At 39.3% G+C, this 25276-nt stretch overlaps 3 protein-coding genes and 1 long non-coding RNA gene across 4 annotated transcripts in view; 2 read left to right on the forward strand and 2 right to left on the reverse strand.

Annotated features, from left to right (window-relative positions):
* The first annotated feature begins 647 nt into the window (after positions 1-647).
* On the forward strand, positions 648-1928 carry LOC125488525. Its single transcript, XR_007267858.1, has 3 exons — positions 648-856; positions 1257-1619; positions 1792-1928. It is a non-coding gene; the product is annotated as an uncharacterized LOC125488525 (long non-coding RNA).
* Positions 1929-1978: 50 nt separating this feature from the next.
* On the forward strand, positions 1979-2887 carry LOC125490714 (trypsin Tyr p 3.0101-like). The gene is made up of 2 exons (XM_048630815.1): positions 1979-2313; positions 2662-2887. Exons 1-2 carry the CDS (start codon positions 2053-2055, stop codon positions 2794-2796), a joined length of 396 nt encoding a protein of 131 aa, XP_048486772.1. The 5' UTR covers positions 1979-2052; the 3' UTR covers positions 2797-2887.
* Positions 2888-3287: 400 nt separating this feature from the next.
* On the reverse strand, positions 3288-10121 carry LOC105395448 (trypsin CFT-1). The gene is made up of 7 exons (XM_048630813.1): positions 9962-10121; positions 8820-8947; positions 8308-8390; positions 7654-7927; positions 6947-7115; positions 6289-6440; positions 3288-3603 (listed from the first exon to the last, which is right to left on the reverse strand). The coding sequence occupies exons 1-7, from the start codon at positions 9996-9998 to the stop codon at positions 3505-3507; spliced, it is 942 nt and encodes a 313-aa protein (XP_048486770.1). The 5' UTR covers positions 9999-10121; the 3' UTR covers positions 3288-3504.
* Positions 10122-14199: 4078 nt separating this feature from the next.
* Positions 14200-25276, reverse strand: part of LOC105395447 (inositol 1,4,5-trisphosphate receptor) — a 90531-nt gene continuing 79454 nt past the window's right edge. The window contains exons 56-63 of the mRNA XM_048631075.1: positions 23899-24063; positions 18716-18893; positions 18122-18181; positions 17743-17912; positions 17142-17307; positions 16533-16693; positions 16007-16171; positions 14200-14714 (exon numbers count right to left, since the gene is read on the reverse strand). Of these exons, the coding sequence (XP_048487032.1) occupies positions 14625-14714; positions 16007-16171; positions 16533-16693; positions 17142-17307; positions 17743-17912; positions 18122-18181; positions 18716-18893; positions 23899-24063 (1155 nt within the window). The 3' untranslated portion in view covers positions 14200-14624. The remainder of the gene's footprint in view (positions 14715-16006; positions 16172-16532; positions 16694-17141; positions 17308-17742; positions 17913-18121; positions 18182-18715; positions 18894-23898; positions 24064-25276) is intronic.

Genomic DNA, 25276 nt, shown 5'->3' on the forward strand with positions numbered 1-25276 from the left:
TAAATATCCCAGGTAAGTCAAAACCAGGTTGTGGTTGTGCACAAGAACAGTTACAACACCGCCGTGGCAGCTGACGTCACCAGGTTGATGCTACTCGCCTTCGCAACGTCAATTTGGATAATGTATTCCGAATTCTCATTATTTTTTTAAGTAGGAGTAAGTACGTACCGATGTACATACCACGGTATAATAATAAAAAAAAAAATATATTATTTATTTAACTCTTCGTTGTACAAATATTACAAACATTACATTGTACAATTTTATAAGATTTTAATTAAAAAATAATCATTTATAATTTGTTTGACAGCCAACTTCTACCATGTATTTCTGTTTCGATGGTAAGGCCCCAAAACTTTAGTTAAATTAGTAGGTAAGTTCTAAAAATTAAAAATTATGAAATTACCTTTCTTTTTGTCAAACCAGGATGCGTTACTTACGGGCCTTTTCGGTGCCGGACACCATTATATTTTTTAATTATTCTTAATGTTCTTTTGTTTGATTCACTTTTAATTTAAATTTCGTTTTTTATTTTATTTTTTTGTGTACTTATGTTATTACTTACTATTTTTTGATGTGTGGTGCTATACACCGAATAAAGATTTTTTATATTTTATCTTTATCTTGGCGTCATAGCTCCGCGTCATGATAGCGCTCTGACGCGCGCTGGTAATGCTTTCTGTTTGACGTAGCCTTATGTTATTTTGAATTTGCGGTTAGTTATTATATAGCCCTCATTGTAACGTACTTTATCACTGTATTTGCAGATGCGTGGTCAGAGGCTGCTGGGGGGTTACTGTGGGGGCGTGATACTCACACAGCACCACGTGCTCACCGCTGCACACTGCTTATTTCGGTATTAAATTCCAAAATGTTGTAAGTACTTAGTTACGATTTAGCGGTTGGCCATTCTCTAAATTATCATGAACGTCTCACTATATTTCCCTTTCATTAATTTACGAGCTGCCCCCAAGAGCTTCGCTGCGCCTTTAAGGCGCTATTATACGCAGAACTAGCGCAACTATTAGATAAAATTCGTAACATCCGTTTGAAGCGCCAATTTTGTGATATCATTTAACATGGCCATGAAGTGTCCGAGCGCCGTCATCCTTCATGTCGTTCTCGCTGACGGAGCGTCACGGATGGTGACGGTTGTGGTGGACAAACAGCCAAACGCACCGTGTAGCGCATATATTTACTATTTTAAATTTAAAATAGTCAATCCAAAAGAGAGCCCGATGTGAATTGTGTTACAGGTGTGAACCCTTTGCCACTGTAGTATCAAGTCATGCGGTGAATGATCTAGGTACTTTACACCATACCATTAAATCTTTCCAGAACAATCAATGACACTACCATCTTGAGGGCATCTAAAGTTGTCATTCGCGTCGGATCCACCTAATGACCGCGGAGGCTCAAAGCATGAGACGTCCAATACCTTGGTCCACGAGGATTACAAATATTCGGAGAGTAAAGACAACGACGTTGCAGTGTTGGTGCTGTCGACCAGTGTGAGCAACTACCGGAGCAGCTCGGTGCAGCCAGCCGTCATCCCCCCGGGGGGGTATGTGGTCCCGGACAACGCGTCTGTGGTAGCTGTCGGGTGGGGACGGACTGATGTGAGTATCTAACACTTCACCTTGCGGATTTTATCGGCAACTATAGGTGAATAATGACCTTATATCCTATTTGATAATAAATGGAAATAAACCCCATGTTTGGTATGATACCCCAATGATCCATTTAGTAATTTCTGTCGGCTTCTTATACCACGACTGTAATACCCCGTAGATGAAATGCATCAAGTCAAGCCCCATCGGCCTGCGACTCGTGGGGCTGCGCAAGGTGGACCGAGACACCTGCGCCGCACGTTATCCACGATTCTCATACAACAACATGCTCTGCGCGGGGCTGCTTGGTGTTGGAGGTAAGCTCGTTTATCTGACTTATGAAGTCGACAGGCTGGACCGATTTATGGAGACGTTTGACGAGTTCTATTGAGTGCGTTTGAGTTTTGATGAAAAAAAGACCCGCTTCAAAGTCACAGGATTCATGAATGTTTGTGAGAAAGTTTGTGTCTGTCCACACACGTTGGGTATTTTCCAGACTCGTCAAGTCGTCATTCCTATCTTGGTTAACAATAATAGTTTGTCCCCTACAGGAGCCGGCACTTGCAAAGGTGACTCCGGTGGTCCCCTGGTGTACAACGGGGTGGTGGTGGGGGTGACCTCATTTGCGATGAGATGCGCCGATTCCTTCTACCCTCACGTGTTCACGCGCGTCTCTAGCTACACCAACTGGATCAACAACACTGTGAGTAGTTATAATAAAATATAGAAAGATAAACTGTATTATCACAAAAACTTGAAACATTGTTTAATAAGTGTTAAAACGATAGTTTGGAGATTTATTATGCGTTTGACAAAACTCTCGTTAAACATCTGTTAAGTACTGTCTTTAGTTTTTGTGGTAAGGCTCACAGACTTGGGTCGCTGCCCCGCTGTACTGCACCCTTGCACCCCACAGGTGAAAATGAAGCCCCATAAATAGTTTTTTTCCCTTAATACTTATTTATGACATTTTTAATCTTCCACGGTAAGCAAGTAAGTAGGAAGCTGATACCCTCGATTTACATTATAATTTTAAAAATAATTTTTCCAGTTACGACAAAACCAGGTTGAGGTTGTGCACAAGCTCAGTCACAACACCGCCGTGGCTGCTGACGTCAGCAGTTTGATGCTACTCGCCTTCGTAACCTCAATATGGATAATGAATTCCGAAATCATTTATTTTTGAATTAAGTACCGTACCGATGATGATTTAGGTACGATTTATTTTCTAAATTTATACAGAATAATTCACAAGTTTGGAAATTCATATTGAAAAAGTGGCATTTAGGTGAGTAGATATACATATTTTTTGCATTTCCGTTTATTATGTTTTTTGTTCTTCTGAGCAACTTTTGTTAAGTAACTAGTTAACTCGATGATGTTGATTATTCGACATTTTCTCTTATATTAAAATTAAATATATTTTTATAACAGCTTATAAATGTTTTTTTTTATATCTTTCCTTGCGCACCCTTTGTGTATATTAAGTATACCTAATTTTATTTCAGTATGATATGTACTCGAATAATTGAAAATTATATTTAAAAATATGTTACTTAAGAAGAAATATGCGAAACGTTTTGCATACTTGTTGTGCCCTAGAGTTCACACGAGCTAGGAGTCAAAAGGGGCGTTAATAGCTACGTTTACCTTAAATAAAATTTTCACAGGGGTTTTGTAAAAAAGCATTGTTATATTATACTTAATATAAAAAATACAAAATTACCCATATTTTCTTGTTGTAGGTTTATAAATCGACTATTTGTAACTAGTTAGTGTCAAAAAAGTCGGAATTCCAGTGTCCCAATCTTGAACTTCTAATTAAGAGGAAAGACAGTTCATTTAAAATGTTCAAATTCTCCATAAATTATTATTGCCTTAAACTATTTTAGAATCACATTTTGGTATTATTTGTTAGGATGATGGAAGTCACCAAGGAGACTAGCAGGAGGAAGTTGACGCTCACTGTCGGCGCGCCGTTGTACCTTTGTACCTGAAACAGAATTGTAAATTAGGGACTTGTGACATAGTACCTTCCACCATACCTTCACTCTTTCGGATTCCAAAACGTTAGAAAGTATCACGTGCTTACGTGGGAAATTCTATACTATTTTCGATACAAAGTAACTACACGAACTAAGATGACGTAAACCGAGGTTGGAAAATCCTATAATCGCTGTTTCCTTAAATTATCGCGAACTTGTTTTGACAATGATTTTCGCATACAAACTATGTTAATAGGTAATGTGGTGCCACTCTTGAAAGGCAATGTATTGCGTCTGTCTTGCGTTCCCAACATAAAAAAAATGAAAACTTCTCTTCAGAGGCGTTTTTCCAAAAAGTCAAAATACTAATAAGATCAGCTAGGTAATGCCTATTTGGAGAACCTAGAAACAATAATATTAGGTCCTTACATATGAAATTGGCGTTTTCTATAGGAGGAACATAAAGTCGTTTTTTTTTTAAATGAAATATATTAAATTAATCAAAGTATGTACCATTGCTATGTATGCACTTTTGCCATCTCATAGGTAGTTCATTGATCCCCTTACTAAAAAAACCATTCGGGCGGGAATCAATAAAATCTTTGAAGGCGGTTTGGACTGCCCCATCGGAGTTGAATTTTTTTCCTTGCAAGTACTTAGTTATCCAAATTGCGCAAAAAATGGTAATCTGTTGGAGCAAGGTCCGGAGAGTACGGTGGATGTCTAAGACATTCTAATTGAAGCTCCTCTAATTTGGTAGCCGTCTGTTGTGCAGTGTGTGGTCTAGCGTTGTCCTGAAGCAGCAGTGGCCTAGAGCGATTGACCAGCCTCGGTTGTTTAGCAGCTAGCTTTTCCATCATGGTTTGCAGTTGCTGACAATAGATATCTGCCGTAATCGTCTGGCCAGATTTAAGAAAGCTGTAGTGAACGACACCGGCACTAGTCCACCAAACACTTACAAGCAACTTTTTTTTAGTCAATTTTCGTTTAGGGCAGGATTTGGCTGGTTCGCCAGGGTTCAGCCATTGCGATGAGCGCTTCCGATTATCGTAGAGGATCCACTTTTCATCACAGGTAATGATTCGGTTTAAAATTCCTTCATTATTGTGCCGGTTGAGTAACGTAACGCAGCAGTCGACGCGCGTTTGTCGGTTTGCTTCACTCAATTCATGAGGTACCCACCTTTCAAGCTTTTTCACCTTCCCAATTTGCTTCAAGTGGATTAGAATAGTTTTATCACTAACACCGGAGCCTGCAGCTAACTCGGACGTGGTTTGCGATGGATCCGCTTCCACAATAGCCTTCATTATCAACTTTGGTCTCCACGAGGCTTGTTCTGCAGGTCGAAATTTCCAGAACGAAAACGTTGGAACCAAAAACGCACTGTGTTTTCTTTTGCGACACCGTCACCATACACATCATTAATCCTTCGAGCCGTTTCTGCAGCACTGGTGCCACGGTGGAACTCATACTCGTAAATAACGCGATATTTCAAGTTTTCCATTTTGTAAACAGAGTGACACAAAGAAAAAAACAAAAGAAGAAAAAACAAATGAATTAGGGGGTTTGAAACACAAATGCATCAGTAAATAGCTGTATGAATTTGAATTTGGAATTCCTAACCATAAAGGTAATATTTGAGATCAAAGTGGCCAGTACGACAAAACGCCAATTTCATATGTAAGGACCTAATATAATGCCTACAATTTTGAAGTTAACTTGCAGAAAGGCCCAATCTGGCTTTTTCGGTCAAAATTTATTTTTTGATAAAATAAATTCTACATTCTGGGTGGGTATTTAGTATGTACTTATACAGTACAGACCCCCTACTCTTAAAAGGCAATGTATTGAGTCTGTCTTGCGTTGTCAACATTAAAAAAATCATAACTTCTCTTCAAAATCGGTTAAACATAAAGTAAAAATATTAATATTAAACATTTAGGTAAGTAAGTGAGTACTATGTTTATACCTAATGCAGAGCCTTTAATTACGGGTTTACGAAAACGAAAAAAGTTAAGGTTTTCTTCTATCATATGGGCCGCTAGTAGTTAGTTACGGTATGCAATTTACAAAAATGAAAAAAGTTTTGATTAAAAAAGTGTCGTATCATTCTATCGGCGGGACAATCGACTGTTGATGAACCGTTCAGAGAATCAATAAATTTTGTATCTGAGATTAAAAAAAAGACTTTAGTTACTACAAGGTGGATTAAAAGAAGTCATCCAATGTTGTTTGCCTCTCATTTTTTTTCTTCACATATGGGCGATATTGCAGGAAATAATGACAGATAAAACGAAAAACTGGCGACCCAAAAACTCAATAAGTACGAGTATTATACACAATTATTCCGAGTTCTTGGGGAGTACCTATATCACACACCATGGCTTCTGAACTTGTATTCTGCATTTGTCTTGTCCACAAATATCAAACAGATTTGAAATTGGCAGCCATTTGCACAAACGAGAGTAACTTCCAATAGGGTGATGACTTTCGGCCCACCTTGTAGACGTAAGCGCCAATTTCTCCATTGTCGGTTATCTAACCAACAGGGTTTGATTTATAAATTAAACCTCATCTCCATAACTATAAAATTCATGACAGATGTGTCCAAAGTTAACCACTACTCCCTGGTTATGCTCTAACCGAGAATGGAGAAATTGGCACTAAAGATGACAGAAGGAAATGCCACTCACAGTGCTGGTGATCCAGGTGGTGTAGCTGGCGACCCGTGCGTAGACCCCCGGGTACGAGGGGTTCCCGCAGCCGGCGCCCCACGAGGTCACCCCCACCACCACCCCGTTGTACACTAGTGGGCCCCCGGAGTCACCCTGGCAAGCGTCCGCGCCTGGGGGGAGAAATGTCCTCGTCATACATTGTATTTTACGACGGCCGAAATAAAGACGGTCGGTGTTGATCGGTCTTTAGTTTTAGCTCGTTAGTAAATTGGAATGGGTTTATTGGTGGATTTATTAGGAATTGTAGGTACTTTTTACACGACCACGACCAGTGGTCAGCGAACCTGACTGTCGAAGGTCTTCGATTTAAGGTGAAGTGTGCAGTTTGCGCCCTCATCATGCTACATATTTCCAATTTATACAATCTACAGAGTCTACCGACAGCAAAATTGTCCTGCCGTCCAAAAGCTGTTTATTGAGAACCTCTCAATATACTTTTATGAACGTAATAGATAAAAAAAATAATCCTGCTAGCCGAGGCTGGGCCAAAGAACTCGTTTTTCAACCTAGGATAGCAAGCTACTGTTAATAAGCTAGTAAGTACTTTTGGCTTTGTATAGAAAAATCTATCTTCCCTTCTAAACATCGTTAGTACGAAATATGGGTTTGATGTTACCTCCAACATTAAGCAGTCCCGCACACAGCATGCTAGTAGTAACAGGGAACATGTTAGCGTTGCCCTGCTGAGCCCCGAGTGCGCTGTAGCGAGCGGCGCACTCTGAGCGGCTCACTTTACGCACGCTCACGTGGCGGAGGCTCGGCGACACTGACGAAGCTTCGTTCTCCTGGAGATAAGGATACAGTTATAGTGGGATTTGGTAAGCTCTATCTAGCTAGATGGGTGTAGGGTAGGTAGGTAGGTAGGTACTTAGGTATATATATAATACGTAACTTGATCAAAGAAGACGCTTCTCGATCTTCTTCTGCTGATTTCTTGATATGTAGGTATTCATTGATTAAAGAGCATCGGGTATGGATGGGCATGATATTGACAGGTTGTCATGAATGTCAGCTTTATCCATTGACTTATATATTACTAAATCCTTTTGCAATCATTGGCTTTATCCCAAATTATTCCTTAGAAGAGATGGGAGCAGATCAGGGTCGGTGGTTCTATTTACGTAACTACTTGGCTCTACCTATAAGCTGATGTAAAGGTCTACTTTTACTGACTACAGTCCGTATAAAAGATAAATTTATGCCACCCCAGCACAAACGCGGCGAAAGTAGTTACATGAAATGAAAAATAGGAGACAACAGTTTGCACTGGCATACATAAAAACTACTCTTGAGCTGACTGTAAGTATATGAAAATATACTCACAACAGTCCTGCCCCAGCCAATAGCGACGACGGACGCATTATCCGGCACCACATATCCAGATGGCGGCACAATGGCCGGTCTCACAGTCGAGCTATTAAAGCTCCGGATCCGGGACGCCAGCACCACCACCGCCACGTCGTTATTACTGGTCGGGTTGTTGTAAGACTCGTGCAAGACGATGGTGGACACCTTGTGGACGGATCCACCGGACATGGAGTAGGTGGACCCGACTCGGACGGTGAAGACTGACGGGCTGATGGCTGCGCCGTTCTGGCTGGAAAGATTGAAGGATGCGTTTAGGGGGAGGATAAAGTTGGGTTGTGTGTTTTTCTTGTGTTTTCAGCTCCATTAGGGTAAGTTACCTATTTAGTACCTATACTTTGTAAAACACAGCCTTCCTAAGCTTGGACCATTTCCCACCTCGCTTGTCCAGTGCGGGTTGGGGGGTTCACATATCGTGCGCCAAATCTAGATAACTATGCACGATTCCTCACGATGTTTTCCTTCGCCATAAAAGCGATGGTATACATTGTACTTAAATTCAAAGAACTCATTGGTACATGTCAGCGCCGGGATTCGAACCCACATCTCTGGCGTCAGAAGCGGGCGCTTACCCGACTGAGCTACCACCGCTCTAAGAAGAAGAAGAATTACTTGATGAAGCAGTGCGCGGCGGAGAGCACGTGGCGCGCCGTCAGCACCATGCCGCCGCAGTTCGGCTGACCGTTCGCCAGCACCTGGAATACATCAACAAAGAATTAATATAATTAGGGTCATATCTGTAGAAGTAGATGATAGTCACCATAGGAAAACAAACGTCATCATGACTTTTATTCTCAAAGTGGAGATCACAAACCAGTACAAGTACAGCGTGGTATGCTCTCCACCCCGTTGGAACGAAGACCAGCTATACTTTATACTTATAGGTTGTACCAAGTGGTATGAGATGAGTAACTATACCTAACGCTGAGGACAGAGCTCTAGCGCACCTATAGTGATGCGTACCTACATAAATATTATGTTCAGTGGACGATTGTTGGCTATTAGCTAATGGTAACCACTTCTTCGAGAGTCATATTCGGGGCGTACGGAAGGAGCTTGCGAAGCAGGGTGGGGCAAAAGAGGTATAATGGGTCATTTTCAAAAACTATTGTAACAAGACATACCTGTGCCATGTAAGGATATACTTCGATGGTGGTGGGGAGTCCCCCAATAATCCTATTCTGGCTGTCCGCCAGCGGGGCCGCCGCGCCGGCGGTCGGCTCTCTGACAGACACCGTGTCTTCACAGCTCACTGGAAAGGGTTAATTATTGGTAGCAGGTTCATATTATTCTGTTCTGAAGGGCTAGTACGGGGCGCATTTAAGACGTGACCAAAGTTCTCCGTCGCGCTCGCTCTTGAGGCTGCGCGATGTGAGTTAGTGCGATGCAAAACTTATGTCACGTCTTAAGTGCGTCCCATGCTACTAGCCCTGGTCAAATATAATTATATCTAACTACTATTATACATATCCATCTTCTTCCAATGAAATTGCATACATTTAGGTACAATCTACAGTTACCCACATAGGTAACTAAGTATTGTGTTAATTATTTCGACGACAATAAAGATTTGATAAGGATAAATTGATCGTATCATCGATTAGGATTTATGATACCTGCGGCCGCGTATCGTAGGAAGTTTATATATAACTATGTATTTAAGTAGGTAAATGCAGTAAAATCTCATGCTAGATAGAATTAAAGGGCCACTGTACAGTCAACAAATAAGATCAACACCACCCCCAGCGCAAGCAGTCTGATCCGACTGATTGTCGATAAGAGCTGGATGACTAATACAATTTCCTATAATTAATAAACAAAGAATGTGATATAAATAATTATTACTCAGAATTGATAAAAAGAAGATAGATAGGTAAATTACGTTTCTTGAAATTTTGTTATCATCTTAATCTAGTTACTAATTATATGAACTGATAGCCTAGGACGCTAGCACCTACCTACCTACATAATTATCTCTTCGTATGACCAGGAAGGTTCATCTGGCCTGACAAGCTACGTAGGAACGGGTGCTGTGCAATCATACGTTTAACACAACGATATAGAGTGGTGGTTAGGTTACTGTTCGATCGGTAAGTACCTAATTAAACACCTACCCACCTACCTACACTAAGCCCTTTGTTCATGCAGTGTTCGGTGGATCGAGATGTGTCGATTTTTAGGTTAGCAAGTAGGTATTATTACTTATTAAAATTTCAGCGAAAAAATTAAAGATAGGCATAAAGTAGGTATTTGTGTGAGCACTTACCGTAATAAAATAGCACTGTAACAATAAGCCACTTCATTTTTATACAATTTCAGTCTATTACGCTTTGTAAAAAAATAAACACGCAAAAAGATCTCACAAGACACCTAGCTATCGGATGTCCAGCTGTTGACTGCAAATACTGTAAGCCCTTGATTGTACCTACATTAGGTTGTCTTATCAACTGATAAGCTTTTATCGACAGTATCGATATGGGCGTAAAGCCACGAGTACGTACAGTGGAGGACACATCCAGCGTAACATTGGGCGGCGACTCTTATTTCTGGACTGTTAGGGTTTAAATAGCTCTAGACGTTTGACATGTGATTTGGCTTTCACTGTACTTACGCATAAAGTGCGGATCCATTCTTTGTTTTAGGATACAAATCCTAATCCTAACTATCCTAACTAATATTATAAATGCGAAAGTAACTGTGTCTGTCTGTCTGTCTGTTACGCTTTCACGCCAAAACTACTGAACGGATTTGAATGAAATTTGGTATACATGTGGTCTAGACCCCGAGAAAGAATATAGGCTACTTTTTTCCCACGGGAAAACTTTTTAAGGCGGAGCGAAGCGCGCGGGAACAGCTAGTACTATATATAGCTCCATTAGGTACTTAACTACAATAAGGGCCTGTTTCACAATGTCTGTCTAAAAATAATGACAGATTGTGACAGCTTGTATTTTAACCGACAGGTAGCCATTATCCAGAAATTGTGAAACGAAAAAATCTCTCAATTTTTATCTTATTATTAATTATCTTATCGAAATTAGGCAACCAAAAAAATATTTTGTATTTTAGTCATTGTGGAAGTACTTACTAGCAAATATACAAGTGAATCAGTGACCTCCTCTATCAAGGATATACAACAATCTATGAGCAAATATTTTTAAAATATTACCTATATATCGGTAACGGTATATGACATGGCCTTACTATTATACTATACTATTGGTAGGCAGGTTCAGTTTTTATCTGATTCTAAGGCAACAAATTTAAATGAGGACTGTCAAATGTTATTAATTGTTAAAAAGTATGATTTGCAGTGGCAAAATTTATAGCTAAATATTTATAAAAATTGATTTTGTACTTATCATACATAGTCTGAAGTTAGAACCAGAGAGAGATAGAGAGTTATTTTTCAAGTGGATAGTCTTACAAGATGTTTGCAATACTCAAGAGTCAAGACAATGTCTACAGTGCGTCATTAGCTCATGATACTGTGTGAAATATGACTGCATATAACACAGCGTTTTTTTTTCATATTTAAAATATATATATAACAACAACAACACTAATTTTTATTGGTCTACGTAATATAATCACAACCTATCACATCCCCACTGCTGGGGCACGAGTCTTCTTCCAATGAAGGAAGCTTTATAAGCCTTAGTCCACCACACTGGCCTAATGCGGGTTGGTAACTATGTACTTAATATTAAAAAGAAAAAAAAAACTTGTGTGCCATGTCTTTATTTTTGTAAGAAACAAACGAACACATTATTATTGCAACCATCACATAGATTATCAGTAACAATGATAAAGATACACAAACTTAAAAATAAAAAATAAAAGTTACACTAAAGTAGATAAAAAAATATTTATGAGAAAATATGTCAAGATATTTATAGTAAGACAGACAAGAATGGTAAATATTACTGAGGAATGTAGTTTAGAAAATATATTTTTTATCTGTAAATAGGTTTTTTAATTATTTTATGAATTTATTTGGTACACCATTTCTAAGCGAACTTTTTTAAAATAGTAAATACAACACAATCAAATAATAAGAAGTAATGGTCTTGCTTTCTTTAGTTTTCTTTTTACAGCAGTTATTTTTTAAATATGATCATGTTAAAAGGAATGTTATATATAAAATAGTAAATATAAATGCATAAGATAAAAGATCTAGATGATTAAAATTTAACAGTGTAAATAGATTTATGGATTGTATAAAATAAATTACGCAATATTCTCGTAACACAAATGCATATTTTGTAGGTATAATAAAATTGAAATCGTATTTTTTTTGTTTGATTAATGATTAAGTAAATAAATGCCTTTAATAAATATACAACTTAACGACCCAATGTTGATTAATTATTACCGAGTATATAATTTAATTTTATTCAAAAAGTGTGTGTTTCGTTATTTAACTTAATACAGTGAATAAGTAAGTTTGTTCGTTAGAATTTGAAATATATGTATATTAATTCATAATTAGTAAAATAAAGACTTTCAAGTTTAACAAAATTACAGGATTTTTTCAAGACATGATTCAATTAAGTATTTTCAATTCGTACGAGGTGAAAATGGCACTGAATTCTTAGTACTACACTAAGAAATAACGATACAATATTGTAACTTCAGTTAAATGTAAGTATTTGTGCTTCATTATAACGTAATCAAAGAGTTTAACAAACATGTTTTAAATACTTACCACATCTTATCAGCTAAAGATAAAATATTAAGTGTCAATCGAATAGTATATTGTATATACCTTTTATGTACTTATCCCTACATATCTATATCACCCCAAACATGCTTAAAAGAAACAATGACAAAAACAAAGACCAAAAAATCAACGGACTTTAAGTACAAAAACAGATTTAAATCTTAAAAGATAAAGGTTTTCCTAAATAGATTTAACTACAGTATTATAGGTAACATTTTTGAGCTAAATTTATCGCACTTAGGTATTGCCCCTCGGTATAAAAGGGCTTATGTCAGAAAGACGATATGGTTTAATCTCAGAATACAAAATAACTCCAAAACCATTACGTTCAGAATAGCTTATGTTATGTAAAACTGTGGAAATAAAATATTTTTAAAACAAATAACGCAACCAAATTCATAACTTTTCAAGTTATAACTTTTCCAAATGAATATTATTATTATTAAGACCAGTACCGCAATTTTTAGTTCTCTTTTAAGAATACTCCCATGACATTTTTGAGATATTTCATATTTAGAGATTACTACGGGACATAAGCCCTTTTTAAATAACAATTTCATATACTCTATTTTCTAAATACAATGAACACTAGAAGAACATTTGTTCTAAAACACTTCAACCCTTAATAGTTTTAATTTTATTTTATACTAACAGCAGTTATATAATATATTCTTTATGAATTTTGATAATTATTCGAGTCTATGTCTTAAATTAGAATTCAGAAAAAAAAACAAGGAAAGTTATAAAATGCGAACGTTATTGTCAAAATTCATAAATATTTGAAGTTATAGAAGTAACAGTTTTCAGTGTATAAGATTAGATATAAGTACAATATAACATTCTAAGAACATTTTGTATAAAGTTTCTAAATAATTTTCGAGCAAAATTGTTAAGACAAGTGTTGTATATACCCTATTAAACAATATATAAACATAAAAAATGAAAAGAGAGACTGCTAGAGATTCTGTGAACTTTCGGTAAGTATGTATAAGACAGATCAAAAGACAAGAAATAAGTATTTAATATTCATAGTTGTGTGAAATTATTTCAAAAGAATGTGATAGAAAACCTTAAAATAGGTTAAACTGAGCAATAAACATCGCACAAAATTGACATAAAAAGAAGACTTTCACACTGCCATAAATATATGTAGGTATATAGTAAGCGATTACGAAGTTGATGAGAAATCACTTTAAATAGAAAAGTGTATAAAAATGTAGAATGCCGAAGAAGTATAATACAAAAACTTTCGTAACTTTGTGCGTCACTCAACACATCAGCAATCACTTATGTGCAAAGTATAAATTCGACACTACTTTTCGTTTTAAAACTATTTCATTTATGAGCAAATAATAATAAATTAAATTAAAATATATGAATAGTCAATGGAAGGTCTGGATTCTGGATGTGAGTAAATATGGCCGATTCTCATTAAAATATATAAAGATTCTGATGAGAATATAGAAGACAAATAATATATTATTAACACCTGTAAAATCTGAGACATAATTAGGTACGTAATCCTTATATCGATAACGACATCAATGACTCATTCCCGTGTCATACATAGAATGCGTTGTGACTACCATGCCCATCGGAAAGTTATTCAAATAGCTATCTGGACATATGACGGCTTAGGTTTAGGTTCTCATATTAGATCAATCGGCACATTGTTAATATCACTCGCATTCGAGAATACATTGATACCTAGACAATTCCATACGTGTATTATCCTTATAATTATAATATACACCAGATCTATGACTTTTGATTTCAAAACCATTCAATATAGATATCGAAAGTGTGAGTTGACATGATTGTAAACGCAAGGGTCCACCTGACAGCATTGCACAAAACGGACGCATCGCATTCTGTATTCTTTCTATACAAACTCACACAAGTGCGTCCATTTTATCGGCATTGCATACATTTATGACCATCCGTTTGGTGCGATACGTACGATACCAATAGGTGAACGATTACCTGAACTAAATATTATTATTTGTTGGTACACTGATATCTATAATGAGAGACAATGGAGGCGATTCTCAACGCTCCAACTCTAAATTTAAAACTTTTATTTATTTATTACCTATTCGAATTCATGATTTTTTGCGTAGGTAATCTTCCACGTGAAATATTCAAAACAAATATAACACAAGTCTCACAACGAGTAGTGTAACTCACGACCTCCTATTTCTCCGTTCTAAGGCGGCATGTTCATTTGTAGGTTCAAGTAGGCAGACGTGGAATTGAGGAGCCCAATCCTTTGCTTCTGCTTCCGTTGCTCTGTCATCTGTTGAGTAAATACTTATTTAGAAGGGTAGAATACTGATTTATGGTCTTGAACCTATTGTCATGTTGTGTCCGCTATTTAATTAAAATAAAATAAAAAAGCCTTTATTTCTACCATAAAAGATTAACATTAAATTAACAAGTTAGAGTAATATGGCCCTCAAGTTACAAGTAAATCACACTTAATATCATGCTATAGTAAATGTCCGCTATTTAGTGTTAATGTGGTGTAGTAAGCTTGAAGGGGTCTTTTAAACGACTTTATAGGACCGGCTGCACTTTTAAAACTATTCCCGTGAGGTTTCCAGGATAAAAATAGCATATACATCCAGGGTTTCAGCTTCCTGATAACAGAACCTTTTATTATAATCCATTCAGCCGTTTTCCCCTTACAAAGTAACAAGCATCCATCCATAATTACAAACTTTGGCGTTTATAATATTAGCAGGAAGTAGGATTACTGGCTATTTTGGCCATCCTTTATGAGCCCCACTATACCTGTCTCTGTCTGTAGGGTCGAGGAACATACCTTATATTGTGACGGCCGACTGGTGTAGTGGTTAGTGACCCTGACTGCTATGCCGAAGGTCCCGGGTTCACGTAATACAGGCTCTGCCTAGCTTGAGTTCGGATGGCCGTGTGTGAGATATCTCCACATATTATATTACCTAGCCGCGCTGCACGAGCCGCCTGTAGCAACCTACCTGCCCGCGCAGCACGAGCCGTCTGCAGCAACGCACCTATCCGCGCAGCACGAGCCGCCTGTAGCAACCTACCTGCCCGCGCAGCACGAGCCGTCTGCAGCAACGCACCTATCCGCGCAGCACGAGCCGCCTGTAGCAACCTACCTGCCCGCGCAGCACGAGCCGTCTGCAGCAACGCACCTATCCGCGCAGCACGAGCCGTCTGTAGCAACCTACCTGCCCGCGCTGCACGAGCCGTCTGCGGCAACCTACCTGCCCGCGCTGCACGTGCCGTCTGCAGCAACCTACCTGCCCGCGCTGCACGTGCCGTCTGTAGGAACATACCTTATATTTAGACGGCCGACTGGTGTAGTGGTTAGTGACCCTGACTGCTATGCCGAAGGTCCCGGGTTCACATAACACAGGCTGTGCCTAGCTTGGGTTCCGTTCGCCGTGTGTGAGATCTCGTATTATATTACCTGTCCGCGCTGCACGAGCCGCCTGTAGCAACCTACCTGCCCGCGCTGCACGTGCCGCCTGTAGCAACACACCTGCCCGCGCTGCACGAGCCGTCTGTAGCAACCTACCTGCCCGCGCTGCATGAACCTACCTGTCCGCGCAGCTCGGTCAGCAGCCCCGTCAGCGCGTGCACTGCGGCCTGGGCTCGCTCGAGCTGCCCGTGCAGCGCGCGCAGTTCCAGCTCCGCCCCGTCCCCCTCCGCCCCCCGCGCCAGGGATAGGGCGCGCAGGCGCGGGAACCATTCTAGGTTGGAGGTCTGTTGGGGAAAGATTTAGGTCAGATGAAGATAGTTTGTTTACGAAAAATATACATGGTTTTGCCAGTAAAAAGTTTTAAGGGATTTGGACACGGCATTTGAGAGCGCTAATCATGTTATACAATTACTCAGTAGAGTCTATGACTGAGTACCATAAAGTAAGGATAGTGCCACATGATAATATGTTGCTCGATGATATAGACCTGTGACGCCATCTATCATCTTGGGCGTCGCACAATCTGTTTTAATTCGCTAATGGTTAAATTACGAGATCGATGACGTTTATGCACTGTGTGCAAGACTGAATCCAAACAGCATATAGTACGAATGTAAAAAGTGCCGTTATAAATTCGCATCTCACCTTGATACAAGTGTGCACATAGCTCTCGGGGCCAGTAAACTCTGTCGGGTCCTTCACTCTGACCAGCACCATGAAGTAGAGATAGTGCCACATGTTGTGTTCACTCGCGATGTGCTCTTCAAATGATACGGTCTTGTTGTCGAATGCTGAGCGGTTCAGGCCTAAGGGAAAAGATAAATATAGAAAAGATAATAAGAGGTATTATTGTTTTGTCGAACCGAGGTAGCAATATGGGTATTTAAAAACTGAGTGTGTCTGTCTGTGGTCCCGTACATCATTGATTGTTTTATAAATAATGTCACATATAGCTTTATACGAGGGGTTAAACGTAAAATCAACCGTCTCTCTGCATATTTGTCTAAGTAACAGTTTTTATGACAGTACTACACAAAATAAGCATTATTTACAATGTAACTTAGCACGTTCATACTATCTTTAATTCTATCTTAAGGTCCAGCAATCCGCGCTGAGCCCGCGTGGTGGACTAAACCCTTCCTTCATTGGTAGGAGACCCGTGCCCCAGCAGATGGGACGTGATGGGTTGTGATTATACTATATCTTCATTTGTGTACACAAACAAATAACAGAACTTAAACAACTAATACGTACCACAAATGAAGCAAGTATTCTTCAAAATCAGCTCCTTCTGCTGCTTCTCGCTCCTGAGGTCGGCGAACGTGTCGATGATGACACCGAAGATGAGGTTCAGCACGATGATGATGACCACGAAGAAGAAGAGAAGGTCGTAGACTACTCGAGCGACGTATAGCGGCTCCTGTGGAGGGGAATTTTGTGGTTATTCCAAAGGTCCACGATGTATAGTCAAGGGAAAGGATAATTTTGTACTTATTTTAAAAGTGCAGGTTTATAATAATCAATGGTATTTTTGGGGCAAAATATTTATGACGGTCTCAGCACCTTCTTGATTCTAATGCTTTTGCTGCATTTCAACTTGTTGCGTTTAGCTAAACATCAAGGAAAACATACTGTAAATTTTGTGTAGCACACGCACGGCACTGAATAATGGTTTTCTTTCTTTCTTTCATAATATGCAAATGTCTGTTTACAGTCTTTCAAAAGCAGCAGCCTACTGTTTTCCCCAGAGCGCTAAACAAACATTTTCATTATTTTATTAGTTTAGGAAGCGAGACAGATACACAAATTTAACAGGAGTGTAAAACACGCAACAATAAATCCCCAAAACACTCACAAAGCTAGCCGGAGCTCTCAGCACGTCTCCAATACCGCCTCCATTCCTCAGCCCCTGGTTGAGGGTGGTCACGATGCACATGATGAGTGAGTCACAGGACCGCTCCTTCAGCTCGCCCCCGACGGAGACGAAGCGGGGGCCGCGCTTGCATGTGGAGGAGGTCGAGCCGTCTGGGTGTGAAATGTGTGGTTGTAAATTTTATTTATTACATAATTTTTACACAATGTTTTGGTTCGCATACAATTAAATAATAATTAAAACCATATAAAGGTTTGTAAAATTCACGACATTGTGGAAAATTATCGTAAGTGATGACTTCAGGAAAGTGTTAACGAAAGTCGCAAATATCACACGGCTAAAAATGATTTGATGAAATTACCGTTTAAGTATTTTGAAGCTGGATCATCGATACAGTTGTCTATGTTGAACGATTCATCATCTGAAAGTTTTATAATATTAAGTACAGATGAAAATTGAAATAAATTAGAGTTATAAGATATCACAAAACTAGAATATGTCATTAAAGTATTTATACAATTTAGTTTTAACAAGTTTAGGAGTAAATATAGTGTCAGTATTGATTTACTAAAAGACTTGATTCACTAGCACGAAACAAATAAAAGAAGATGAAACTTCCAAAATCTACTTTAGCGTTATTTCATAAAAACATAAAATTATTTCACTGAAATACACTCACGAGCAATGACAAAGTTCCACTCACGAAATGGCGACACCAAACGACACCATTTTGATGATGAGATGAACAACGACAACAAACATTTAATTAAAAGAAATATTAATTTAATTTAATTAAAAGTTTTAAGTAATATTCTGATGCGTCGTTAAAATAATGTATTTAAATATTGCCGAATAAGTTAGCTTTAAAACGTTTAGGAGTAATTTAGTGCTATTAACAATGAAACCTTTTCATTGCTCACAAGTGCAATTTAAAATTCAAAAAAATGCAACTCACCATCCAACTGATCCACTTGCAGAAGAAAGTGATCCCTGAAGAACATGTAGCCAACGATACTGAACATGTAGACCAGCACGAGCGCCAGCACCGCCGTGAGCAGGATCGAGCGGCCGTTGCGCGTCACTGAGCGCATCACGTTCAGCAGCGTCTCTTCACGGTACACTATGTCTAGTAGCTGCGGGGGCGAGCCGTTTACACCCCGAGTACACCCATAGTGTGTGCCGTGTGCCAAATCAACGATAGCTAATTCATCAGGACGAATAGCAAGTACAAGTATCAAGTGTAAGAATTCACCATTCATACCGACGAATAGCAAGTACAAGTATCAAGTGTCGCGAATTGCGAATTCATTGAGACGAATAGCGCATTCTTATATCAAGTGTCTTAATTGCGAATTCATTGAGACGAATAGCGCATTCTTATATCAAGTGTCTTAATTGCGAATTCATTGAGACGAATAGCGCATTCTTATATCAAGTGTCTTAATTGCGAATTCATTGAGACGAATAGCGCGTTCTTATATCAAGTGTCTTAATTGCGAATTCATTGAGACGAATAGCGCATTCTTATATCAAGTGTCTTAATTGCGAATTCATTGAGACGAATAGCGCATTCTTATATCAAGTGTCTTAATTGCTAATTAATTGAGACGAATAGCGCATTCTTATATCAAGTGTCTTAATTGCGAATTCATTGAGACGAATAGCGCATTCTTATATCAAGTGTCTTAATTGCGAATTCATTGAGACGAATAGCGCATTCTTATATCAAGTGTCTTAATTGCGAATTCATTGAGACGAATAGCGCATTCTTATATCAAGTGTCTTAATTGCGAATTCATTGAGACGAATAGCGCATTCTTATATCAAGTGTCTTAATTGCGAATTCATTGAGACGAATAGCGCATTCTTATATCAAGTGTCTTAATTGCGAATTCATTGAGACGAATAGCGCATTCTTATATCAAGTGTCTTAATTGCGAATTCATTGAGACGAATAGCGCATTCTTATATCAAGTGTCTTAATTGCGAATTCATTGAGACGAATAGCGCGTTCTTATATCAAGTGTCTTAATTGCGAATTGATTGGGACGCGTCGCGCATTCCTCTTGCTTTCCCCTGCATCTCTGTTTGCTAGACATCATGGCTGGTGTATCGTACTGCTTCCCCCCTGTGGTCGCTGCGGCTAGTCTCTGTGTGCGTGTCCCTGTGTGTGTGTGTGTCGCGCATCTCTGCACGGGGCTCCTGTGGCTGACACTGCACGTGTAGACCAGCACGAGCGCCAGCACCGCCGTGACGTACCGACGCATCACTGAGCGCATCACGTTCAGCAGCGTCTCTTCACGGTACACTATGTCTAGTAGCTGCGGGGGCGAGCCGTTTACACCCCGAGTACACCCATAGTGTGTGCCGTGTGCCAAATCAACGATAGCTTATTCATCAAGACGAATAGCAAGTACAAGTATCAAGTGTAAGAATTCACCATTCATACCGACGAATAGCAAGTACAAGTATCAAGTGTCGCGAATTGCGAATTCATTGAGACGAATAGCGCATTCTTATATTAAGTGTCTTAATTGCGAATTCATTGAGACGAATAGCGCATTCTTATATCAAGTGTCTTAATTGCGAATTCATTGAGACGAATAGCGCATTCTTATATCAAGTGTCTTAATTGCGAATTCATTGAGACGAATAGCGCATTCTTATATCAAGTGTCTTAATTGCGAATTCATTGAGACGAATAGCGCATTCTTATATTGTGTGTCTTAATTGTCTCGTGATTGGGACGCGTCGCGCATTCCTCTTGCTTTCCCCTGCATCTCTGTTTGCTAGACATCATGGCTGGTGTATCGTACTGCTTCCCCCCTGTGGTCGCTGCGGCTAGTCTCTGTGTGCGTGTCCCTGTGTGTGTGTGTGTGTGTCGTGCATCTCTGCACGGGGCTCCTGTGGCTGACACTGCACGTGTAGACCAGCACGAGCGCCAGCACCGCCGTGAGCAGGATCGAGCGGCCGTTGCGCGTCACTGAGCGCATCACGTTCAGCAGCGTCTCTTCACGGTACACTATGTCTAGTAGCTGCGGGGGCGAGCCGTTTACACCCCGAGTACACCCATAGTGTGTGCCGTGTGCCAAATCAACGATAGCTAATTCATCAGGACGAATAGCAAGTACAACTATCAAGTGTAAGAATTCACCATTCATACCGACGAATAGCAAGTACAAGTATCAAGTGTCGCGAATTGCGAATTCATTGAGACGAATAGCGCATTATTATATCAAGTGTCTTAATTGCGAATTCATTGAGACGAATAGCGCATTCTTATATCAAGTGTCTTAATTGCGAATTCATTGAGACGAATAGCGCGTACTTATATCAAGTGTCTTAATTTAACGCATTCTTATATCAAGTGTCTTAATTGCGAATTCATCTCGACGAATAGCGCATTCTTATATTGTGTGTCTTAATTGCGAATTCATTGAGACGAATAGCGCATTCTTATATCAAGTGTCGCGAATTGCGAATTCATTGAGACGAATAGCGCATTCTTATATCAAGTGTCTTAATTGCGAATTCATTGAGACGAATAGCGCATTCTTATATCAAGTGTCTTAATTGCGAATTGATTGGGACGCGTCGCGCATTCCTCTTGCTTTCCCCTGCATCTCTGTTTGCTAGACATCATGGCTGGTGTATTGTACTGCTTCCCCCCTGTGGTCGCTGCGGCTAGTCTCTGTGTGCGTGTCCCTGTGTGTGTGTGTGTGTCGTGCATCTCTGCACGGGGCTCCTGTGGCTGACACTGCACGTGTAGACCAGCACGAGCGCCAGCACCGCCGTGAGCAGGATCGAGCGGCCGTTGCGCGTCACTGAGCGCATCACGTTCAGCAGCGTCTCTTCACGGTACACTATGTCTAGTAGCTGCGGGGGCGAGCCGTTTACACCCCGAGTACACCCATAGTGTGTGCCGTGTGCCAAATCAACGATAGCTAATTCATCAGGACGAATAGCAAGTACAAGTATCAAGTGTCTTAGTTGCGAATTCATTGAGACGAATAGCGCTACCTAATATCAAGTGTCTTAATTGCGAATTCATTGAGACGAATAGCGCATTCTTATAGAAAGTGTCTTAATTTGACAATTGATAGCGACGAATAGCGCATTCTTATATCAAGTGTCTTAAATTGAGGATTTAGAGTGACGAATAGCGCATCCTCATAAATAGTGTCTTAAATTCAAAGAGACGAATAGCGCATTCTTACAGTAAGTATCTTAAATTGTTGATACGAACAGTGCATTCTTGTAGAAAGTGTCTTAAATTGACAATAACGACGAATAGCGCATTCTAATAGAGTGTCTTAAATTCATATTGACGAATAGCGCGTTCTTATAGAAAGTGTCTTTAATTGGGGATTTAGAGTGACGAATAGCGCATTCTTATAGAAAGTGTCTTAAATTCATATCGACGAATAGCGCATTCTTTAACGAAAAATACTCATTAAAAAACGGCGATACGGCTCGCGACCTATCACGTGAGTACAAATATACAGCGCTTGCGAGTCACCTCTGACTACCGCTTCGGGGATTACAGTCGTGATAAAATGTATCCCCCTTATTCATAGAGAAGTTACAAAACGTTTTAACTAATAAACTGTTTTGTCCCTCTCCAACAAAGAACAATTTGTTCTTTGACAGAGAGGGACAAAACAGTTTATTAGTTAAAACGTATTGTAACTTTTCTATGAATAAGGGGGTATGTGTGTATGTATGTATAAAGGCCAATAGCAAATTGTACTATGTAGATATAAGCAAAAAGTTGAAAAGATGCTCGAGGACTTTCTTTCGCCATTTCTTTCCTCCTTAATCACGGGGCCTTTGTGAAATGGTGGTAGAGTAATATTATGACTATTGACAAGTAATTGTAAAATTATACGTCAAAATAAACGATATTTAATTTCATAGCGCATTGATATGTAGCGTCTTCAGGGTCAACACTCGGCACACGGCAACGGGAGGATTTGGTCTGCGGGCATAAAACTTGCGACGGTGGGGCGGCGCGACGGCGATGTAATCAAATGCATTAAAAACATACCCCCTTAGGGCCAGTTTTTGATCCCTTGTTAACTCAACCATTGGTCAAAAATGCCGATCATTAGTTAAATATCAACAAAATTCGTATGCAGCTGTCATGCTTGACACGTGACTTGACTAATGGTTAAAGTTGACCACGGATAAAAAAACTGGCCCTTATTCGTAAAAAAGTTACTGGACGCTTTAGCTATTGTCCTCTGTCACTTTCTGACAGAGAACAATTTGTTCGTTGATAGAGAGTGACGGAACAGTTCAATAGCTAAAGCGTCCGTTTTTATGAAAAAGAGGGAAAGCCTATATTTTTATTGAGTACGTATGATGTATGATTATCATAAACGGAAGACGGCAGAGCCCTGCCGTCACTCCGCCAGTCGTTAGTTTTGTACCCGCAGAATTAGTTTTACAAACAGGGCATAAATTTGTTCTACTGCATTCATTCTTACTTGGCACAAAAAAAATTGAAAGGTTTGAACTATCAAAAATCATTAATTTCGTGATTGATTTTTGGTTAATCAATTTTGATTTAAAAAAATACTCAAAGACGTTTATCTTTTGCGCCAACTAAGAATGAATGCAGTAAAGGTCACACTTTGTAATTATTAGTATACAGAGTGTTGCAATTGTAGTAATTATAATAAGGGGGGTGAAGGTCAAGGGGATTTTCTGAACAACTTTTGTTTTACTTGGAATTTCGCGTAAATAATAATTTAATGTCCATAGAAACTTTGTTGATCACGTGACTTTAATTTGACAAAAATTGTTCAGATGACCCTTTGAGTCACCCACTTTCACCATAGTAAACCACTTTTGCAACACTATAAAGAGTGTTGCAATTGCAAAAGTGGATTCATCATCAGCCAATAATCACCTACTGCTGGACATGCCTCTTACATGGAACGCCAATCCCTCGGGGCCTTACCACATAAACCTAGACACTATTTAACATATGTTTAGCGCTGTCAAACGCCTACAAAATCTGGCAAATTTAGTTTTAAACACTAGTTAAACAGTATTTAAGGTTGGTAGTACAATCGGTGATTTACTAAGTTGTGTCAAAACCACAGTATCCAAATCATCAAACATCACACTCACCAGCACAGAGAAGAAGAAGGGGTGGCTCGCGATGGCCATCAGACAGAAGAGTAGATAGGCACAGTGGTAAAGCAGCTCGCGGTCGCCCAATACGGCCCGGGGTGACTTCCAGAGGGTGCCCTGGTTGCCCATTATGCTGACCAGGTGGATGCCCTTCACTATTATCTGGAAGGGGAAAGGTGTGTGTTATGAATCGGCAGATGTGTTGGTCATTATTAAGTCAACAAGTTGCGGTATCCGGTGCCCTAAAAGTGGTGGGATTAATTCTGAAATCACGGAAAAATCTACGCAATTCATGAAGGAAAAGCAGTTTTCAATTTGTTTCTATAATTATTTTTCTTAATAATTTAAAATTTTAAACGGTACAATGAACTAAAGTGGTTTGCAATGGAAACCAGCAATCATGTAAACAAACCAAATTGTCACGATTACTCCGTAATCACATACATTTTCGATCAATTTATGAACATAGTCTGATTTCAACGAACACACCATTGTTTTCACATTATCTTCAACACGATTTAACTTGTATTTATAAGTTAAATTTGTTAACGCAACGTAAAAATTTCGAAGTATTTGACAAGCTGTCATCTTAGTTTTTTACTCATCGAACTCTATTAGTCATTGAAAAGTTAGTGTTGTTCGTAATCTGAAGTTATCTTTTATTTTTAATTTAATAAATTATTTTAATTTAATATTATTTGAATACAATTTTAAAAAAAATCAAGAGCTTAATATAATTAACCAAAACGAAAAAAGGAAGAGGAAGAAATGAAAAAGCTCGACGGCATTTTAGACATGGCAAGCGATGACATAGTGGTTCCATTTATAATTACGGTCACCGGCGACACTTCTGATAGTGATGATGACGAAGACGAAGATTTAAATTTGTTTTAATAAACACTTTTTTTTATATATAATCAGTTTTATTTTATAGTCTATGGCTTATATATTTAATCTAATTAGAACACTATGACATCACTATGGGCATAAACAATACGCTGTCAATGTCAGTCCGCCATATTTGTTTACATGATTGTTGGTTTCTATTGCAAACGACTGTACTTTCACTTTTACAGCGTAGCGTGCTAGCTAGACCAAACTTAGTCAGGTACCCGGTGCGCCTTGCGTTGCCGGTAATACTTCACTTGAGTCAGTTTCTTTCATGCTCCCATAATGAAAGTCGATTACAGGACCTGCTGTCTACAGGTCCACTGATAAACTCCCCACTCACAGTGAGCATCCCCAGGGTCCACAGTGCGGGCTCGGGCCCCGCGCAGTAGATCAGCCGCACCACCAGGCTCGCCAGCAGGGTGCGTACTCCGGACGCCCTCGGCAGCAGGGTCACCAGCGCGCCGCCGGCCAGATACTCATAACA

The sequence above is a fragment of the Plutella xylostella genome, chromosome 27, assembly GCF_932276165.1.
Source record: "Plutella xylostella chromosome 27, ilPluXylo3.1, whole genome shotgun sequence".
Lineage (NCBI taxonomy): Eukaryota > Metazoa > Arthropoda > Insecta > Lepidoptera > Plutellidae > Plutella > Plutella xylostella.